Raw genomic sequence first — 15,147 nt, 5'->3', positions numbered from 1 at the left:
AAGATGTGGCACAGCCAAATAAACTAGAAAACAAAGCAAAAACCCAGAGGAGGATGGGGCTTCTGGAATCCAGGACAGTATTTGGGGGTCACCAGAAGAAAGGCTGAAGGGCATGATGTGAAGATCTCATGGGTTGGCTGTGAGAAAGAGCTAGAGAAATCTGTCTTCTGCCACATGATCCAGCGGCTGGCCCCTCACAAAGGGGCCAAAAGGTGGGTCTTTTGGAGAAGATCAGGAGAAAAGGGGGACGCAGAGTCTGGATACTCACGTCCTGCCCTCCCCTGGCTGGGCCCAAGTCCCAGGGGAGGATAGACAGAGCTCAGGAATATCAGGTAAGAACTGAAAAAATATGGAATTAGGCAAGAAACTCAGATAACAAATATGCTCTTCTAATTAGAGTTCTTACAGCAATCAAAATTCGAGACTGCTACAGACATCTGGGGCTTCCCAGGTGGGCTGGTGGTAAAGAACACGCCTACCTATGCAGGAGACGTGGGTTTGATCCCGGGGTCGGGAAGATCCTCTGGAGAAGGGAATGCTCACCCACTCCAGTATTCTTGCCTGGAGAATCCCATGGACAGAGGAACCTGGCAGGCTACAGTTCATGGGGTCGCAAAGAGTCGGACATGACTGAGTATGCACCTATGAATTCTCCTCACCTTCACACACACACACACACACACACACACACACACACACTCTTGACGTCTGGTCTTGCACACAGAGAACCTACATGTTGTCTGAAGTCTGGTAGGCTAATTTCGCAGTTGAGGCTGGTGCAGGGCATGCCTTTGGCCAACTTTTGAGCTGGTCACTGGAATCTGTAGCAGCAACCACATAATCATCACGGTCGGGAGGAGGGAGCCATCACCTCGGCCATCAGGTGGCTCAGTCATAAAGTGTCTGCCTGCCAATGCAGGAGATGTGGGAGGCCCAGATTCGATCTCTGGGTGGGGAAGATCCCTTAGAGGAGGAAATGGCAACCCACTCCAGTATTCCTGCCTGGAGAATCCCGTGGACAGAGGAGCCTGGCGGGCTACAGTCCACAGGGGTGCAAGGAGATGCACATGACTGAGCACGCACGCATGCATTATTCCTCCAAGTCCAGGGGCAGCCTGGCTGGGTGATGAGGGGCTTTCTACACTGTATTTCAGGCATAGAAAGCATATTCTCTGAAATAAAAAGCATCTGTTCCACAGGCCCAAGGGAAGCTTTTCATATTCTCAGCATCATTGTTTATTTTTCTTGACATCTCACTGCTTTCTTTTTCACGTAAATGGAAATGAGAAGCTAGTGCAGCTGTAGGGAGTGACACCCTCAGGAGAAGAAAACCTACCCAGAGGTGGACCCTCCAGTCGCTGAGCTGAGCGGACACACAGACGCGGCAGTGGACCGACCCCTTGCTCTGGATGAACAGGAACCTGTCCTGTTTCCTCCCTGGGCTCAGAGCACGCGGAGGCAGGCTGGGCGGCTGCGCTGCGCTAAATCACATGGAGTTTTAAGAAGCCCAGTACCCTCTTAGAGGGGCTTCCAGGAGGCACCAGTGGTAAGGAACCCGCCTGCCAGTGCAGGAGACCTAAGAGACGCGGTTCCATCGCTGGGTCAGGAAGATCCCCTGGAGGAAGGCATGGCAACCTGTTCCAGTATTCTGTCTGGAGAATCCCCTGGACAGAGGAGCCTGGTGGATACAATCCATAGGGCCACACAGACTCAGACACGACTGAAGCGAAGCAAGAAACTGTCTGCTGTACTTTCGGGGGCAGGGTTATTTGAGAATGTGGGCCAAGCTGAGATGCAGAACAGGGACTCATGGAGTTCTCTGAAGAGGACACAAAACCGAGAGTCTATTATTTGTGCCCAGTGATTTTCATACAGATTTGCCATTAGGCAGCAAAGTATCTTCCAGATAAACTCCTGCTGTAACAAAGCTGGGGTGAAACATGGAACATTGCTTTCTGAGGGCAATGAAAATAAAGATCCGAATAGACACACAGGCATGCACACACAGACACCCACACATAGAGACAGATAGACACACAGACACATTCACACAGACACACACACACAGAGACACAGACACAGTCACAAACACACATAGACACATTCACACAGACACACACATACACAGACACACACACACACGCCCTTTTCATTCAGAGTGTCTCTTTCTAGACGCCGGCACCGCGGCCCACGCAGGTGCGTGCAGTCACCACTGCTTTTAATTTGTCAGGTCTTGGTTTTCGCTCCCTTGGGTGGATTCCAGACTGTCCCAGTCATGTCCAGATGCCCAAATCCCAGGTCTAGCGCTGTTGTTTCCCGCCACTCCAGCGCATCTCTCCCTCCCCTCCCCTTGTTCTCCCAGTCCAGCCCCCCGGGGAGAGGAAGGCAGGGCGTCACGCCTGGCCTGCGTCCAGCAGGGAGGGCACCCCGCTGCCCCTCCCCTAGGGGGGCACACTGCCCTGGGGGTCGCTCTGACCATCTACTTTCAGAAATGCCATATCCTTCACACTTTGACATAACTGTTTACTGTTCACAGTAAATGCAGAAACCAATGAATATGTCCCCAGTAAAAAGTTTAAACAAATGACAATGTTTACTCTCTTTCCTTTGCTTTAACATTATCCTTTTTATACGCTTATTCATGGTTCCCCAGAGGACAGATGTGGCGGATGACCACAGAGCCCACTGAATTACCTGGATTTTGTCCAGGACTCCGGTGCTGTCCATCCTGCTGGCCACGTTGACGGTGTTGCCCCAGATGTCATACTGTGGCTTCTGAGCTCCAATCACACCAGCTATGACAGGGCCATGGTTAATACCTGGGACACACCAGAATCAGATTAGCAAGATTCAAACCATGAACTCGATGGTGCAAGCAACAGTCTCAAACAGAAAGGTTTTACAAGACTTTTCTTGAACCGTCATTATAGAGCGAACATTAGCCCAACTCACGGAACGCCAAAACAAAGCAAAATCATTCCTCTAACTTCATCAACTGAAAAACATTCAAATGTTTCTCTTTCTTCCTCTCGTCCACCTTGATTCATGCTCAGATGTCTATCTGTCACCAGTCCACAATGGCGTAAAACTGGTATACTTTACAAAACTAAACATTATAATTGCTTTTCTATGCTGCCATATAGTCAAGAGATAATCATTATGTTATTTTCCAATAGTTTTGTAGTTAATCACCTTTAAAATTGGGATATAAATGGCAACCCACTCCATTATGCTTGCCTGGAAAAATCTCATGGACACAGGAGCCTGGTGGGCTGCAGTCCATGAGGTCGAAGAGTTGGGAACACTGAGTGACTAACTCTCACTTCCTTATAGCTGCTTTGCAACGTTGTGTTGGTTTCTGCTGAGCAGCAAACTGAATCAGCTCTGTACATACATATATCCCCCCCACACCCCATCCCAGCTCTCGAGGTCCTCACAGGGCACTGCGCTGGGCTCCTTGTGTCATAAAGCAGCTTCCCACCAGCTACCTATTTAACACATGGTCGTGTACATACATCAATCCTCCACTCCCAAGTGATCCCACCGACTTCTGAAATGCACGTATTTTAAATTCCCTCTAACATTTTGCTGAAACCACCACCCTCCCCTGACACACACAGTCTTTTCTGGCTGCGGTGCTCTATTCTGTGTGCTTGATGTGTTCAGTTCAGTTCAGTCACTCAGTCATGTCCGACTCTTTGCGACCCCATGAACCGCAGCACGCCAGGCCTCCCTGTCCATCACCAACTCCCAGAGTTTACCCAAACTCATGTCCATTGAGTCGGTGATGCCATCCAACCATCTCATCCTCTGCTGTCCCCTTCTCCTCCTGCCTTCAATCTTTCCCAGCATCAGGGTCTTTTCAAATGAGTCAGTGCTTTGCATCAGGTGGCCAAAGTATTGAAGTTTCAGCTTCAACATCAGTCCTTCCAATGAATATTCAGGACTGATTTCCTTTAGGATGGACTGGTTGGATCTCCTCGCAGTTCAAGGGACTCTCAAGATTCTTCTTCAACACCATAGTTCAAAAGCATCAATTCTTCTGTGCTCAGCTTTCTTATAGTCCAACTCTCACATCCATACATGACCACTGGAAAAACCACAGCCTTGACTAGATGGACCTTTGTTGACCAAGTAATGTCTCTGCTTTTTAATACGCTGTCTAGGTTGGTCATAACTTTCCTTCCAAGGAGTAAGCATCTTTTAATTTCATGGCTGCAGTCACCATCTGCAGTGATTTTGGAGCCCCCCAAAATAAAGTCAGCCACTGTTTCCCCATTTATTTGCCATGAAGTGATGCTTGATGTGCACAAATGTCTAATCCTCACATCAGTCCCCGGGGTGTGTTCTGTTGTCATCAGCCCCCATCTTCAGTGGAGGAGGCAGAGAGACGGACAGGCAGAAGGCGCAGGCCGAGCACAGAGCCAGGCAGCGGGCTAGAGGCTCTGCGTCCGCCCTGCTCTCCTCTCTCTGCTATGAGCTCCTTGTGTACATGTTTCTTCCCCCACTCGGGGGGCCCGCTTTCACTGACACACTCCACGTGCAAGTTCAGTAAGTTCCAGAGGAACGCGTTTGCGCCTTCTTTTCTTTTTAATCTCTTGGCCCCTCTGCACAGCATGAGGGGGGGGCGGTGATCTTAGCTCCCTGACCAGGGATCGAACCCTCGTCCCCTGCACTGGAAGGCGAAGTCTTAACCACTGGACACCAGGGAAGTCCCAGCATGGCTGCGCTCTTGATTCCTATCTGACTCCCCCAGCTTGCACCAAAGCAAAGGAGGGAGCCCCTGTGGTAGCATTAAAAAAACAAAACCAAACAGCAAACCCCGCCCCCCGTTTGTAACGGAACTGTAAAACCACGGTCATTACGGGTGCATGCCGGGCGGAGGTCAGGGTGCACTCTGACCCTGGGTGGACACGGACATGGCATCTGCCGTCAGGAGCCTAGGCTTCCAAAGTCTGGTCAACGGCCCTCGTCAGGGACAGGCTGGGCTCCCCCCAAGCCCCCACCCCAGTGTAGCAGGTAGGATGGTTCCTTGTCCCCAGGACGCAGCTCAAACACGCAGACCCACAGTTGTTACAGGCGCAGTGGGACGTGGGCCACAGAAATAGAAACAGAGGCATTGAGATTGGTTGATTTTTCCTCCTGTGTTTTCTCCTGGCTCCTAGCCTCCTAGCCCTACTGCAGGAGTCAGATTATACGGATTAATGAGGGTGTTTCTGAGAGATTTCAGTTCCCACTACTGAACTGCTTCGTGTACATGGAGTGCTAGAGATCAGAGGGCAAAACCTCCTCTTTGCAGTGGAAAGGGAGGCAGGAAACACCATACCAACACTGTCCCACAGAATCCTTGAAGGTCTGCAGGACCGAGAGAGAATTCTCCTCCATTCGTATGGAGTAACTCAGTACAGGTCACATCTCTGCATCAGACAGCCCAAATAACTTACTCCAGCTGCCGGCTGGTGACTCAAGGCCCGCTGCCCTCAGTTTCCCTTCTGGCTGTTCTGAGTCTCTTGATCAGTGGCTGGGGGACCGCGGATGTGTGTGGTGGGGTGGGGAGAGCCTAGGCCCATACTACTGGCAGGAGAGAGATCTCGGCTGAAGGGCAGGGGTTTGCTGGGGCTACGGTTCCCACTCGCTGATCCTACAGCTTGACGCCAGCAAAGGACATTAGGAGCAAATCTGGCTCTTACTATAGCTCCCCTGGTGGCTCAGGAATTAAGGAATCCGCCTGCAATGCAGGAACATAGGTTTGATCCCTGGGTTGGAAAGATCCCCTGGAGAAGGCAATGGCAACCCACTCCAGGATTCTTGCCTGGAGAATTCCACGGACAGAGGAGCCTGGAGGGCTACAGTCCATGGGATTGCAAAGAGTCCCACACAAGGGAGCAACTAACACTTTGCTTTTCATGTATATCATCATCTTGCAGGGGCCAGTGTGAGCCGTCTGTGTTCCTACCATGAACTGCCACTGGATGGCGCGATGCTCAGAGGTGGAGCAGGGAACCTCCCCTTGGGAGAGGCTAAGTGTTTGGGAGAGCATTCTTAGGCTTGGGAGGAAATCCAGAAGAGCTGGTGTGTGAGGGTGAGTGTATGGATATTAATAGTTACCCAATGCTCAGTGTGAAGTAAGCACTCAATAACTACCTACTGAAGGAAGCCTACTGACTTGCTCACATTAATTTGGAAAACGGGGTTATGGTCCACACAAGAGCCCGAGGCTCCTGATGTGATGGATGTGACTACCAAACAATTGTCCCATTCCCTCTGCAGTGAAAGGCAATATTATTTTGGTCCATACATATTTGACAATAGATGGAGGGGGAGGTTAGGGTTAGTAGATGTAAGCTTTTATATATAGAATGGATAAATAACAAGCTCTTATTCTATAGCCCAGATAACTATATTCAATATCCTATGATAAACCATAATATCAAATATGAAAACCACAAGAAAAGAATAAAAAAAGAATGTATATATATATTTATTTATATGTATAGCTGAAGCACTTTGTATATAGCAGAAATGAACAAAGCATTGTAAATCAATTATACTTCAAAAAAAAAAGTATTTGATAACAGAGGGGTCATTCCACCATGCAATTGATTTTTTTTAAGGAGGATACTGTGGAAAATTGAGAAGCCCATTTTCCAAGCTGTTAAATCAATAAAGCAGCTCCAGGTGAAGGGACCACCTCCATGTTTGATGGGGGCAGTGTCCTGCCGACCTGGCTCTTCTCACCTTTGTGCAGGTGAAGCCAGGTAAAGGCCCATTGTGCACACAGGTGGGACAATCTAAATAAACATGTGTCCAGATGCTGATAATAAGACATACAAGCCATGAAGACAACCCTGTTTTCTCAAGAGACACTTCTGGGTTTTAAAATTCAGAACCTATGGATAGCAAAGGAAGAAGATAGTTTCGAATATTGGAACTTGCAACTCAAGGAGTGTGAGACTGTTCTGACAATTCCTAGGGTTTTGTTGTTTTTTTTAACCGCACTGCAAGGCATGTGGGATCTTACTTGCTTGACCGGGGACTGAACCCATGCTCCCTGCAGTGGAAGTGTGGATTCTTAACCATTTAAAAACACTTTTACATCTCTGAAGTCTGGATGAGTCCTGTAAAGCTGGACTGGGTCCGGTAGCATAAAGTGATAGAGGGGTTTACAGTTCTCCACTTGCACCCGGTCCTTGGATGGCTGATGGCTACGCTCCCTGGGGCCTGCAGAAATGACCCTGGCTGACAGACTGAAGCCTGGCTCACTGTCCACTTCTGAAACCAAGTGCTTGCAGCCGGGATGCAACCAAAGGGGGTATTTTTCCCCTGCGTGGGTGCTGAGTCATTACAGTCGTGTCGGACTTTGTGACCCCGTGCACTGTAGCCTGCCAGGCTTCCTCTGTCCATGGGATTCTCCAGGTAAGAATACTGGAGTGGGCTGCCATGCCCTCCTCCAGGGCATCTTCCCAACCCAGGAATCAAACCTAAATCTCCTGGAACTTCTGCACTGCAGGTGGATTCTTCACCGCTGAGCCGCCAGGGAAGCCCACTCCGCTCCGCCACCAGTTTGCACAAAACTGCCTTCTGAGCTCACAGCCATCCCGAGCACCCATCTGCCATCCAGTCCTGCTGCTCTAACCACACGTTTGTCACTGCGCTGCTCCAAGCAAGGGCGTGGACCTCGCTTCGGACGCCAGGCCTTCCCCACAACCCACCCCAGATCGGCACAACGTACCTACTCGTAACTTGAAGTCATTGAAGGAGTGCTTGTTGATGGCGTCCAGCTTCCCCACCAGGGCAAACGCAAACTCCACCATGGTGCCAATGTGCATGTACTGCCTCTCCGGCTCCTGGAAGAGAACAGACAGGGCAGGCGGGGTGAGGACTCAGCAGGCGGGCGGGGGGGTGGGTGAGGGCTCAGGGGGAGGTGGGGGGGGGTGAAGACTCAGCGGGAGGTGGAGTGAGGACTGAGGACTCAGTGAGAGGAGGGGGTGAGGACTCAGTGAGAGGAGGGGGTGAGGACTGAGCAGGTGGCGGGGGGTGAGGACTCAGCAGGAGGCGGGTAAGGATTCAGTGGAAGTAAAGACAAAACCAAATATGATGGTTTCAATGGGGACGAGTGAAAAGGAAAATGGACAGAACCCGCCTATTCAGGATGACAGGCAGATGGAAAAATCCAAGGTACCAGCTAAGGGGAAGAGGAATAGGACAAGAGGGCAATCACAGGAGCCCACAAGGGTGAGAGCACCGAAGCACATCTCTCAACTCCAGCGCAGCTGGCACTTGGGTGGGATTCGTCTTTGTTGGGGGGTGTCCTGCATGCTTCAGGATGTTGAACAGCACCCCTTGGACCATAAAGAAAGCTGAGCACCAAAGAACTGATGCTTTTGAACTGTGGTGCTGCAGAAGACTCTTAGGGAGTCCCTTGGACAGCAAGGAGCTCAAACCAGTTGATCCCAGACCAGTCAATTGGCATCCTCTGGATATTATAGTCACATCTCCTTCCCAGGGTGACAACCAAAAACGTCTCCACATGTTGCTAAATGTGCCCTGGAGAATGAAACTGCACCCAGCTAAGACCCAGCATCTAAGTAATAGGAATCCACCTGCAGTGCAGGAGACATGGGTTCGATCCCTGGGTCGGGAAGATCCCCTGGAAAGGGAAATAGCAACCCACTCCAGTATTCTTGCCTGGACAATCTCGTGGGCAGAGGAGCCTGATGGGTTACAGTACATGGGGTCGCCAAAGATTTGGACACGATTGAGTGACTAAACAACAATAAGACCACTGCACTAAATAACAGAGGGACTTCCCTGGTGCTCTAGTGGTGGAGAATCTGCCTTGCACTTCAGGGGACGTAGGTTTGATTCCTGGTCAGGGAACTAAGATCTCACATGTTGTAGAGCAACTAAGCCTGTGAGCCACAACTAGTGTGCTGCAGTGAAAGACGTCACACTAAGCAACAAAGATGCTGAGTGCCACAGTGAAGCCGGATGCAGCCACATAAACAGGTAAATAAATATTTTTTAAAAACTACATTAAAATTAAATTAAAAGACGCTTGCTCCTTGGAAGAAAAGCTATGACCAACTTAGACAGCATATTAAAAAGCAGAGACATTACTTTGCTGACAAAGGTCCACAGAATCAAAGCCCTGGTTTTTTCAGTTGTCATGTATGGGATGTGAGAGCTGGACCATAAAGAAAACTGACTGCCAAGGAATCGATGCTTTTGAACTGTGGTGTTGCAGAAGACTCTTGAGAGTCCCCTGGACTGCAAGGAGATCAATTTTAAAAGAAATTAGTCCTGAATATTCATTGGTAGAACTGATTTGAAGCTTCAATCATTCACCTGATGTGAAGAATGACTCACTGGAAAAGAACCTGATGCTGGGAAAGACAGAAGGCAGGAGAAGGGAATGACAGGATGAGCTGGTTGGATGGCATCACCGACACGATGGACATGAGTTTGAGCAAACTCTGGGAGTTGGTAATGGACCGGGAGGCCTGGCATGCTGCAGTCCATGTATGGTTTGCAAAGAGTTGGACATGACTGAGCGACTGAACTGAACTGAATATATATATATGAATGAGGACTGAAAGTTCTGGACCAGAGAGATTTCTTCCTTTCCTTTGGTGAGCTGTATCATTCCAGAAAAAGATGATGAAATACTACCATTGCCATAAATCCACAACTTAAAATTGTGGGAGCAAATCAAACTATCAAAAAAAAAATAGAACCACGAAGCAGACTGTCAGCTAACTTTGGTGGAAACGCAGAGTCATTACTTAAGAACAGCTATACTTTTCCATCAGAGCTAGATACTATCTCTCATCTCATGACTTAGGGGCATGTCTTGATTTGGAGGTTTATGCAGTCGGCTGGCAAACATCTTGCTCCTTGACGGGAAGCAGAAAATGTTAAATCAACAGGCAGGACCCTGTGCCATAAAAATTACAACTGTCCTGGCAAGGAGAACAAATTGGCCTCGGGAGAAACGGTTTGCTTTTTATGAAATCAAGGTGCAGCAAACAAGCTTCACTCCCTGATAAATTACCACCCAATCTGTTTCCCAGCAGTAGGCTTAAACTGTGGGTTTGACATGACGTCAGTGAAAAATGAAGAGACTGTGCTCTAGGAGTGGGCTTTAAATCCAACATCAATAGCTCAATTGGGCGTAGTAAACCCTAGAGAAAATTATGCTCAGTCTCTAGAAGAGCTCAGTTCATTTCACAAGGTCCTTATCATTGAGCTTTTGATAAATGCTTGATGACAGTCTGAGAAGCAGCTCTTTCTCCCATGATCCAGATAAGTTCTCCCATCTCCAGATATTTAACCAACTTCCGGCTACATAGCGAGAGCACTCATTCAGGTCCTGGAACACATTTGGCAAGCTGTTGCTTTGCAGGTTTCACCTGCAGGGAACATGGCATAAAGTAAACGCATGTTTGTTGGGGTTATTTTATAACCCAAGTGACCGGTATCCACCGAGGTGAAATTAACATGAGCCTCGACTTCCGGCTTCTCTTTTCTGCCTCCCTTCCCTTCGTGAAACTTCCACTGAGTTCCTGCTGTGGTGATGTTCGTCTGGAGGGCTCAGAGCACTGAGTTTCAGGAGCCTTTTGGAGAACAGGACTGGAATTCATAGCTTTCCCAGTGTTTACCAAAACTCAGGCATGAAATAACATTTACGAAAAAACAGCCTGATTGCTGGGTCATCTGTGGATTCCTCTGTGTCCAGTGAACTTGGATTAAACTGGATGCAGTGTTCTCCACCCGATCTCACCCTACCAGAGAATGTATTTGATTCAAATGTTCATTAAGAAGAAAAAAAAAGGTAAAAGAAGGAAAAAAAATTAAGAAAGTAAAAAATAAAAACATTTTTAAAATGTGCATTAAGAGATGTTCTAGCAAACACCCCCTCTCCTGCTGTCAACATGTTAAACCATTTTCCAGGAGGACAAGTACACTGCTCACTACACGCCCATCCTTACGTGAGAGCCTGTTTATTAGCTTGGATCAGGGACCCAGTGGAGCATCCAAACGCAGCCTGACGTGGCCTGGTTTCAAATATATTAATGAATGAGTGACTTAATTCACTTTATGAACACTACAGTACGCCACTTGTGCTGGCTGCTGGAAATTTTGGATTAATAACAATAGTGCATGTATGTGTGTGGAGCAGGAAAAGGCAACCCAACTCTAGTATTCTTGCCTGGAGAACTCCATGAACAGAGGAGCCTGGTGGGCTACGGTCGCAAAGAGCTGGACATGACTGAGCAACCAAGCACATGTACCTGTGTACTTAATGCCCGTAATGACTCCCATGAAGGAGCAACTGTCTTTATCTCAATTATGCATCCAGAAAAGGGAAACGTGGAGAGGAAAATAACCAGGCTTTGCAGCCAGGCAATCTGACTCCAGAGTCCTCAGTCTTCATTTACTCTAAATGTAAATGGACTAAATATTCCAATCAAAAGACACAGAGTGGTTGACAGACTCCAAAAAGAAACTCATATATATTTTGCCTACAAGAGATTCACTTCAAATCTAAAGACACACTCAGGCTGAAAGTGAAGGCATAGAAGAAGGTGCTCAGTGCAAATGGAAACAAAAAAGCTGAGGCAGCAGCACTTATATCAGACAAATAAACCTCACCATCTTGTCTTCTTCCCTGTGTGCATCTTGAATGTGGTCAGAACTTCTGCTATTTGATTTGCATCTTGTTGTCATCCTCATTTTTGTTTCTTCAACTTTCAAGTTGCATGTTAGTTTATTAATTTAAATTTTTTCTGCATCATATTCACTTTTGTAAGCTTCTTAGGAAGAGATTTAAATAAAATAGGCACATACATATGGACAAATTGGTAAGCATTATTCCTTGACAGTCTTGCTGCTAAAATGGTGACAGATGTATTATTCAGCTTCTGGAGAACTATAACTAAGAACCCCCATCTCCTGCATTGGCAGGTGGATTCTTTATCACTGAGTCACTTGGGATATTTTGCCAAACTACGTATCGGACTGTTGAATGTGTTTTATTACCAAACTAAATATCTGGCTAAACAATATATAGACAGATTTTTTTGTTTATAACTAGAAAAACAAGTAGGTAAGCTACAAAAGGCAAAAGGGACATTCATTTTTTTTATAGAGACTAATATCCACTTTATTTGTCAAGCATTTTACTTCCCCCCTAATCAAACATAATTACTTTCCTTTTAGATTCTCACTAATTTCAAAATATTTCTAGGATAATCGTACCAAGATTCTAATTAAATATTCTAAATAAAAATAGCTCATATTGATTAAAAAAATCCCTGCATGCACATGACAACATTTAATTTATGCCCCAAAACCTTTTTATCTGTTCAACAGTGTGTAAGCCACAACTGTATTATTATTGCTATTAGCATTTTTAATACCTGTGGAAAAGTTATGCCTGTGGAGCATTCTGCATGATAATGAGGTCTCCCCCACAGTCTTAGGAAATAAGTAGGCTCTCCACTGTGCATAAAGGGACATGCACGTGGAGAAAGCTTAGCTATTATGGTAAGCAAGGAGCAGTCTCACTTGAAAGCCACCCTCCTTCCACTCCACCATGAAGGCATTAATCAAGCATCAGGATGCAGCTGAGCAGGCAGGTTTTGTGGTCACGGGTGCCAAGGACAGCAGGGACTGGGCACCCTTTGAAGGAGTGCTCAGGTGAATGGTGTGAATACAAACTGGCGGGTGCAGACGCCGACACAGTGAGGGGCTGGGAAGAGGTTGGGGGAAGTAGCATGGGACCTGTGGGCAGACGGAGGTGAGGCCTGCACCCAGAGTCTGGGGTCTGCAGGCCTGCCCTCTGGCTGCTAGTTCTCTGCACCAGCAAGTCACTGCACCACTGTGCCTCAGTTTCTCCATCTGTAAAAGGGGCCAGGGGTGGGGCACCTTCCAGACTCAAGAGGCATTGAGTAAGTGTTCCAAAATACCGGGATTATAAAAGGGGAGCGTTGGCATTGGGAGGAGCAGGTTTGTAAAACAGCATGAGGAAGTGAGTGCTGTTCTGGGAAGCACGGTAGATACGCGCCACATCATTCACTGAATGGATGTGGGTAATTGCAGAAAGCGAAGAGGAACTGAAGAGCCTCTTGATGAAAGTGAAACAGGAGAGTGAAAAGTTGGCCTAAAACTCAACACTCAGAAAACTAAGATCATGGCATCCGGTCCCATCACCTCATGGCAAATAGATGGGAAACAATGGAAACAGTGAGAGGCTATATTTTGAGGGGCTCCAAAAATCACTGCAGGTGGTGACTGCAGCCATGAAATTAAAAGACACTTGCTCCTTGAAAGAAAAGTTATGACCGACCAACCTAGACAGCATATTAAAAAGCAGAGACATTACATTGCTGACAAAGACCCGTCTAGTCAAATCTATGGTTTTTCCAGTAGTCATGTATGCATGTGAGAGTTGGGCTATAAAGAAAGCTGAGTGCTGAAGAATTGATGCTTTTGAACTGTGATGTTGGAGAAGACTCTTGAGAGTCCCTTGGACAGCAAGGAGATCCAACCAGTCCATCCTAAAGGAAATCAGTCCTGAATATTCACTGGAAGGACTGATGCTGAAGCTGAAACTCCAATACTTTGGCCACCTGATGTGAAGAACTGACTCACTGGAAAAGACCCTGATGCTGGCAAAGATTGAAGGCAGGAGAAGGGGACGACAGAGGATTGAGATAGTTGGCTGCCATCACGGGCTTAAAGGACATGAATTTGAGTAAACTCCAGGAGTGGGTGATGGACAGGGAAGCCTGGTGTGCTGCAGCCCATGGGGTCACAGAGTCGGTCGGGACTGAGCAACTGAACTGAACTGAATTGCTCTCCACAGCTCCCCCTGCTGGGACTTTGGGGAATGTGACTTAAGACCTGTTCAGTCGCTCATTCCTGTCGGGACTCTGCCACCCCATGTGCTGCCGCATACCAGGCTTCCCTGTCCTTCACAATCTCCCAGAGTTTGCTCAAACTCATGTCCATTGAGTCAGTGATGATATCCAACCATTTCATTCTCTGTCGCCCACTTCTCCTCATGCCCTCAGTCTTTCACAGCATCAAACTCTTGGGCACCTGCTCTAATCTAGATGCAGGGTAAGAAACACATGAAAATGTCCCTATTTACATAATTTTATGTTATTTTTTAATGGTTAGTTTTTCCAGAACATTAAAGATGCTGAAAAAACTGTTACGTTTTCTTCCATTAAAGCTGGGAAAGTAAAACTACAATTAGCTCTATTTTTGGTATAAATAATATATTTAAAATGAAAACAATGTTGTACATTTTTAATACCTTTATTGCCCAATTTTCCAATAGTTCTTCAACACTTGAATGTTCTGACAATAAAAACACAATCCTTAAATATACACAACACCCCATAAACAGGGGTGCCCATTTTTCCTTCTGCATCAGGCATCAAGATGGCTTGGGAGGGCACTGCTCAGAGCTTAAGATTTTTCAAAAGTTCCTTTTATTGCTTGTTACTTTTTCTTATTACTAAAGCAATCTGTGCCTGCATGCTAAGTTGCTTCAGTTGTGTCTGACTCTTTGCGACCCTATGAACTACAGCCTGCCAGGCTCCTCTGTCCATGGGGATTCTCCAGGCAAGAACACTGGAGTAGGTTGCCATGCCCTCCTCCAGGGCATCTTCCCCACCCAGGGATTGAACTGCAACGTCTCCTGCATTGCAGGTGGGTTCTTTACCACTAGCGCCACCTGGGAAGCCCGAAGTAATTGGTACCCATGAAATAACGTGGAGGCAACACCTAAGTAGAAGAGCGCGTGGGACATATATTACCCTGCTCACTCGAAAAAAACACCTATGTTAATCTTGAGTCAGATATTTCACGTTCTCTTCTTTGCCCACAAGTGTGAGGGGGGAAGAGCACCCTCTCCTGATGTTCCTGGGGTCCCATCTGAACAAGCTGCTGCCCCTCTGTCCCTCTCTCGTTTGAGGGGAAGCAGCTTAGGAGGCGGGGGTGGGGTGGAAGCTGAGCACGTGAGGGGTGTCCGCGCGCTTCCTCTCTTTGGGGAATCCACCCACCTCCAGCAAGCCATGTTCTGGTAAGTTCTGTTTCCCTCTGCGGTACCCACCACCTCTGTCTGCCCTGTGG

At 47.5% G+C, this 15,147-nt stretch overlaps 1 protein-coding gene across 3 annotated transcripts in view; it reads right to left on the bottom strand.

Annotated features, from left to right (window-relative positions):
* The window catches only part of ADCY2 (adenylate cyclase 2), a 441,756-nt gene that overhangs the window by 2,093 nt on the left and 424,516 nt on the right, over window positions 1-15,147 (bottom strand). For all 3 annotated transcript variants that reach the window (XM_070476469.1, XM_070476467.1, XM_070476470.1), the window contains 2 exons: window positions 7,733-7,847; window positions 2,695-2,819 (listed from right to left, as the gene is read on the bottom strand). In XM_070476469.1, the coding sequence (XP_070332570.1) occupies window positions 2,695-2,819; window positions 7,733-7,847 (240 nt within the window). The remainder of the gene's footprint in view (window positions 1-2,694; window positions 2,820-7,732; window positions 7,848-15,147) is intronic.

This window comes from Odocoileus virginianus, chromosome 14 (genome assembly GCF_023699985.2).
Source record: "Odocoileus virginianus isolate 20LAN1187 ecotype Illinois chromosome 14, Ovbor_1.2, whole genome shotgun sequence".
Taxonomy (NCBI): domain Eukaryota; kingdom Metazoa; phylum Chordata; class Mammalia; order Artiodactyla; family Cervidae; genus Odocoileus; species Odocoileus virginianus.
This window is presented reverse-complemented; position numbering and strand designations above follow the sequence as displayed.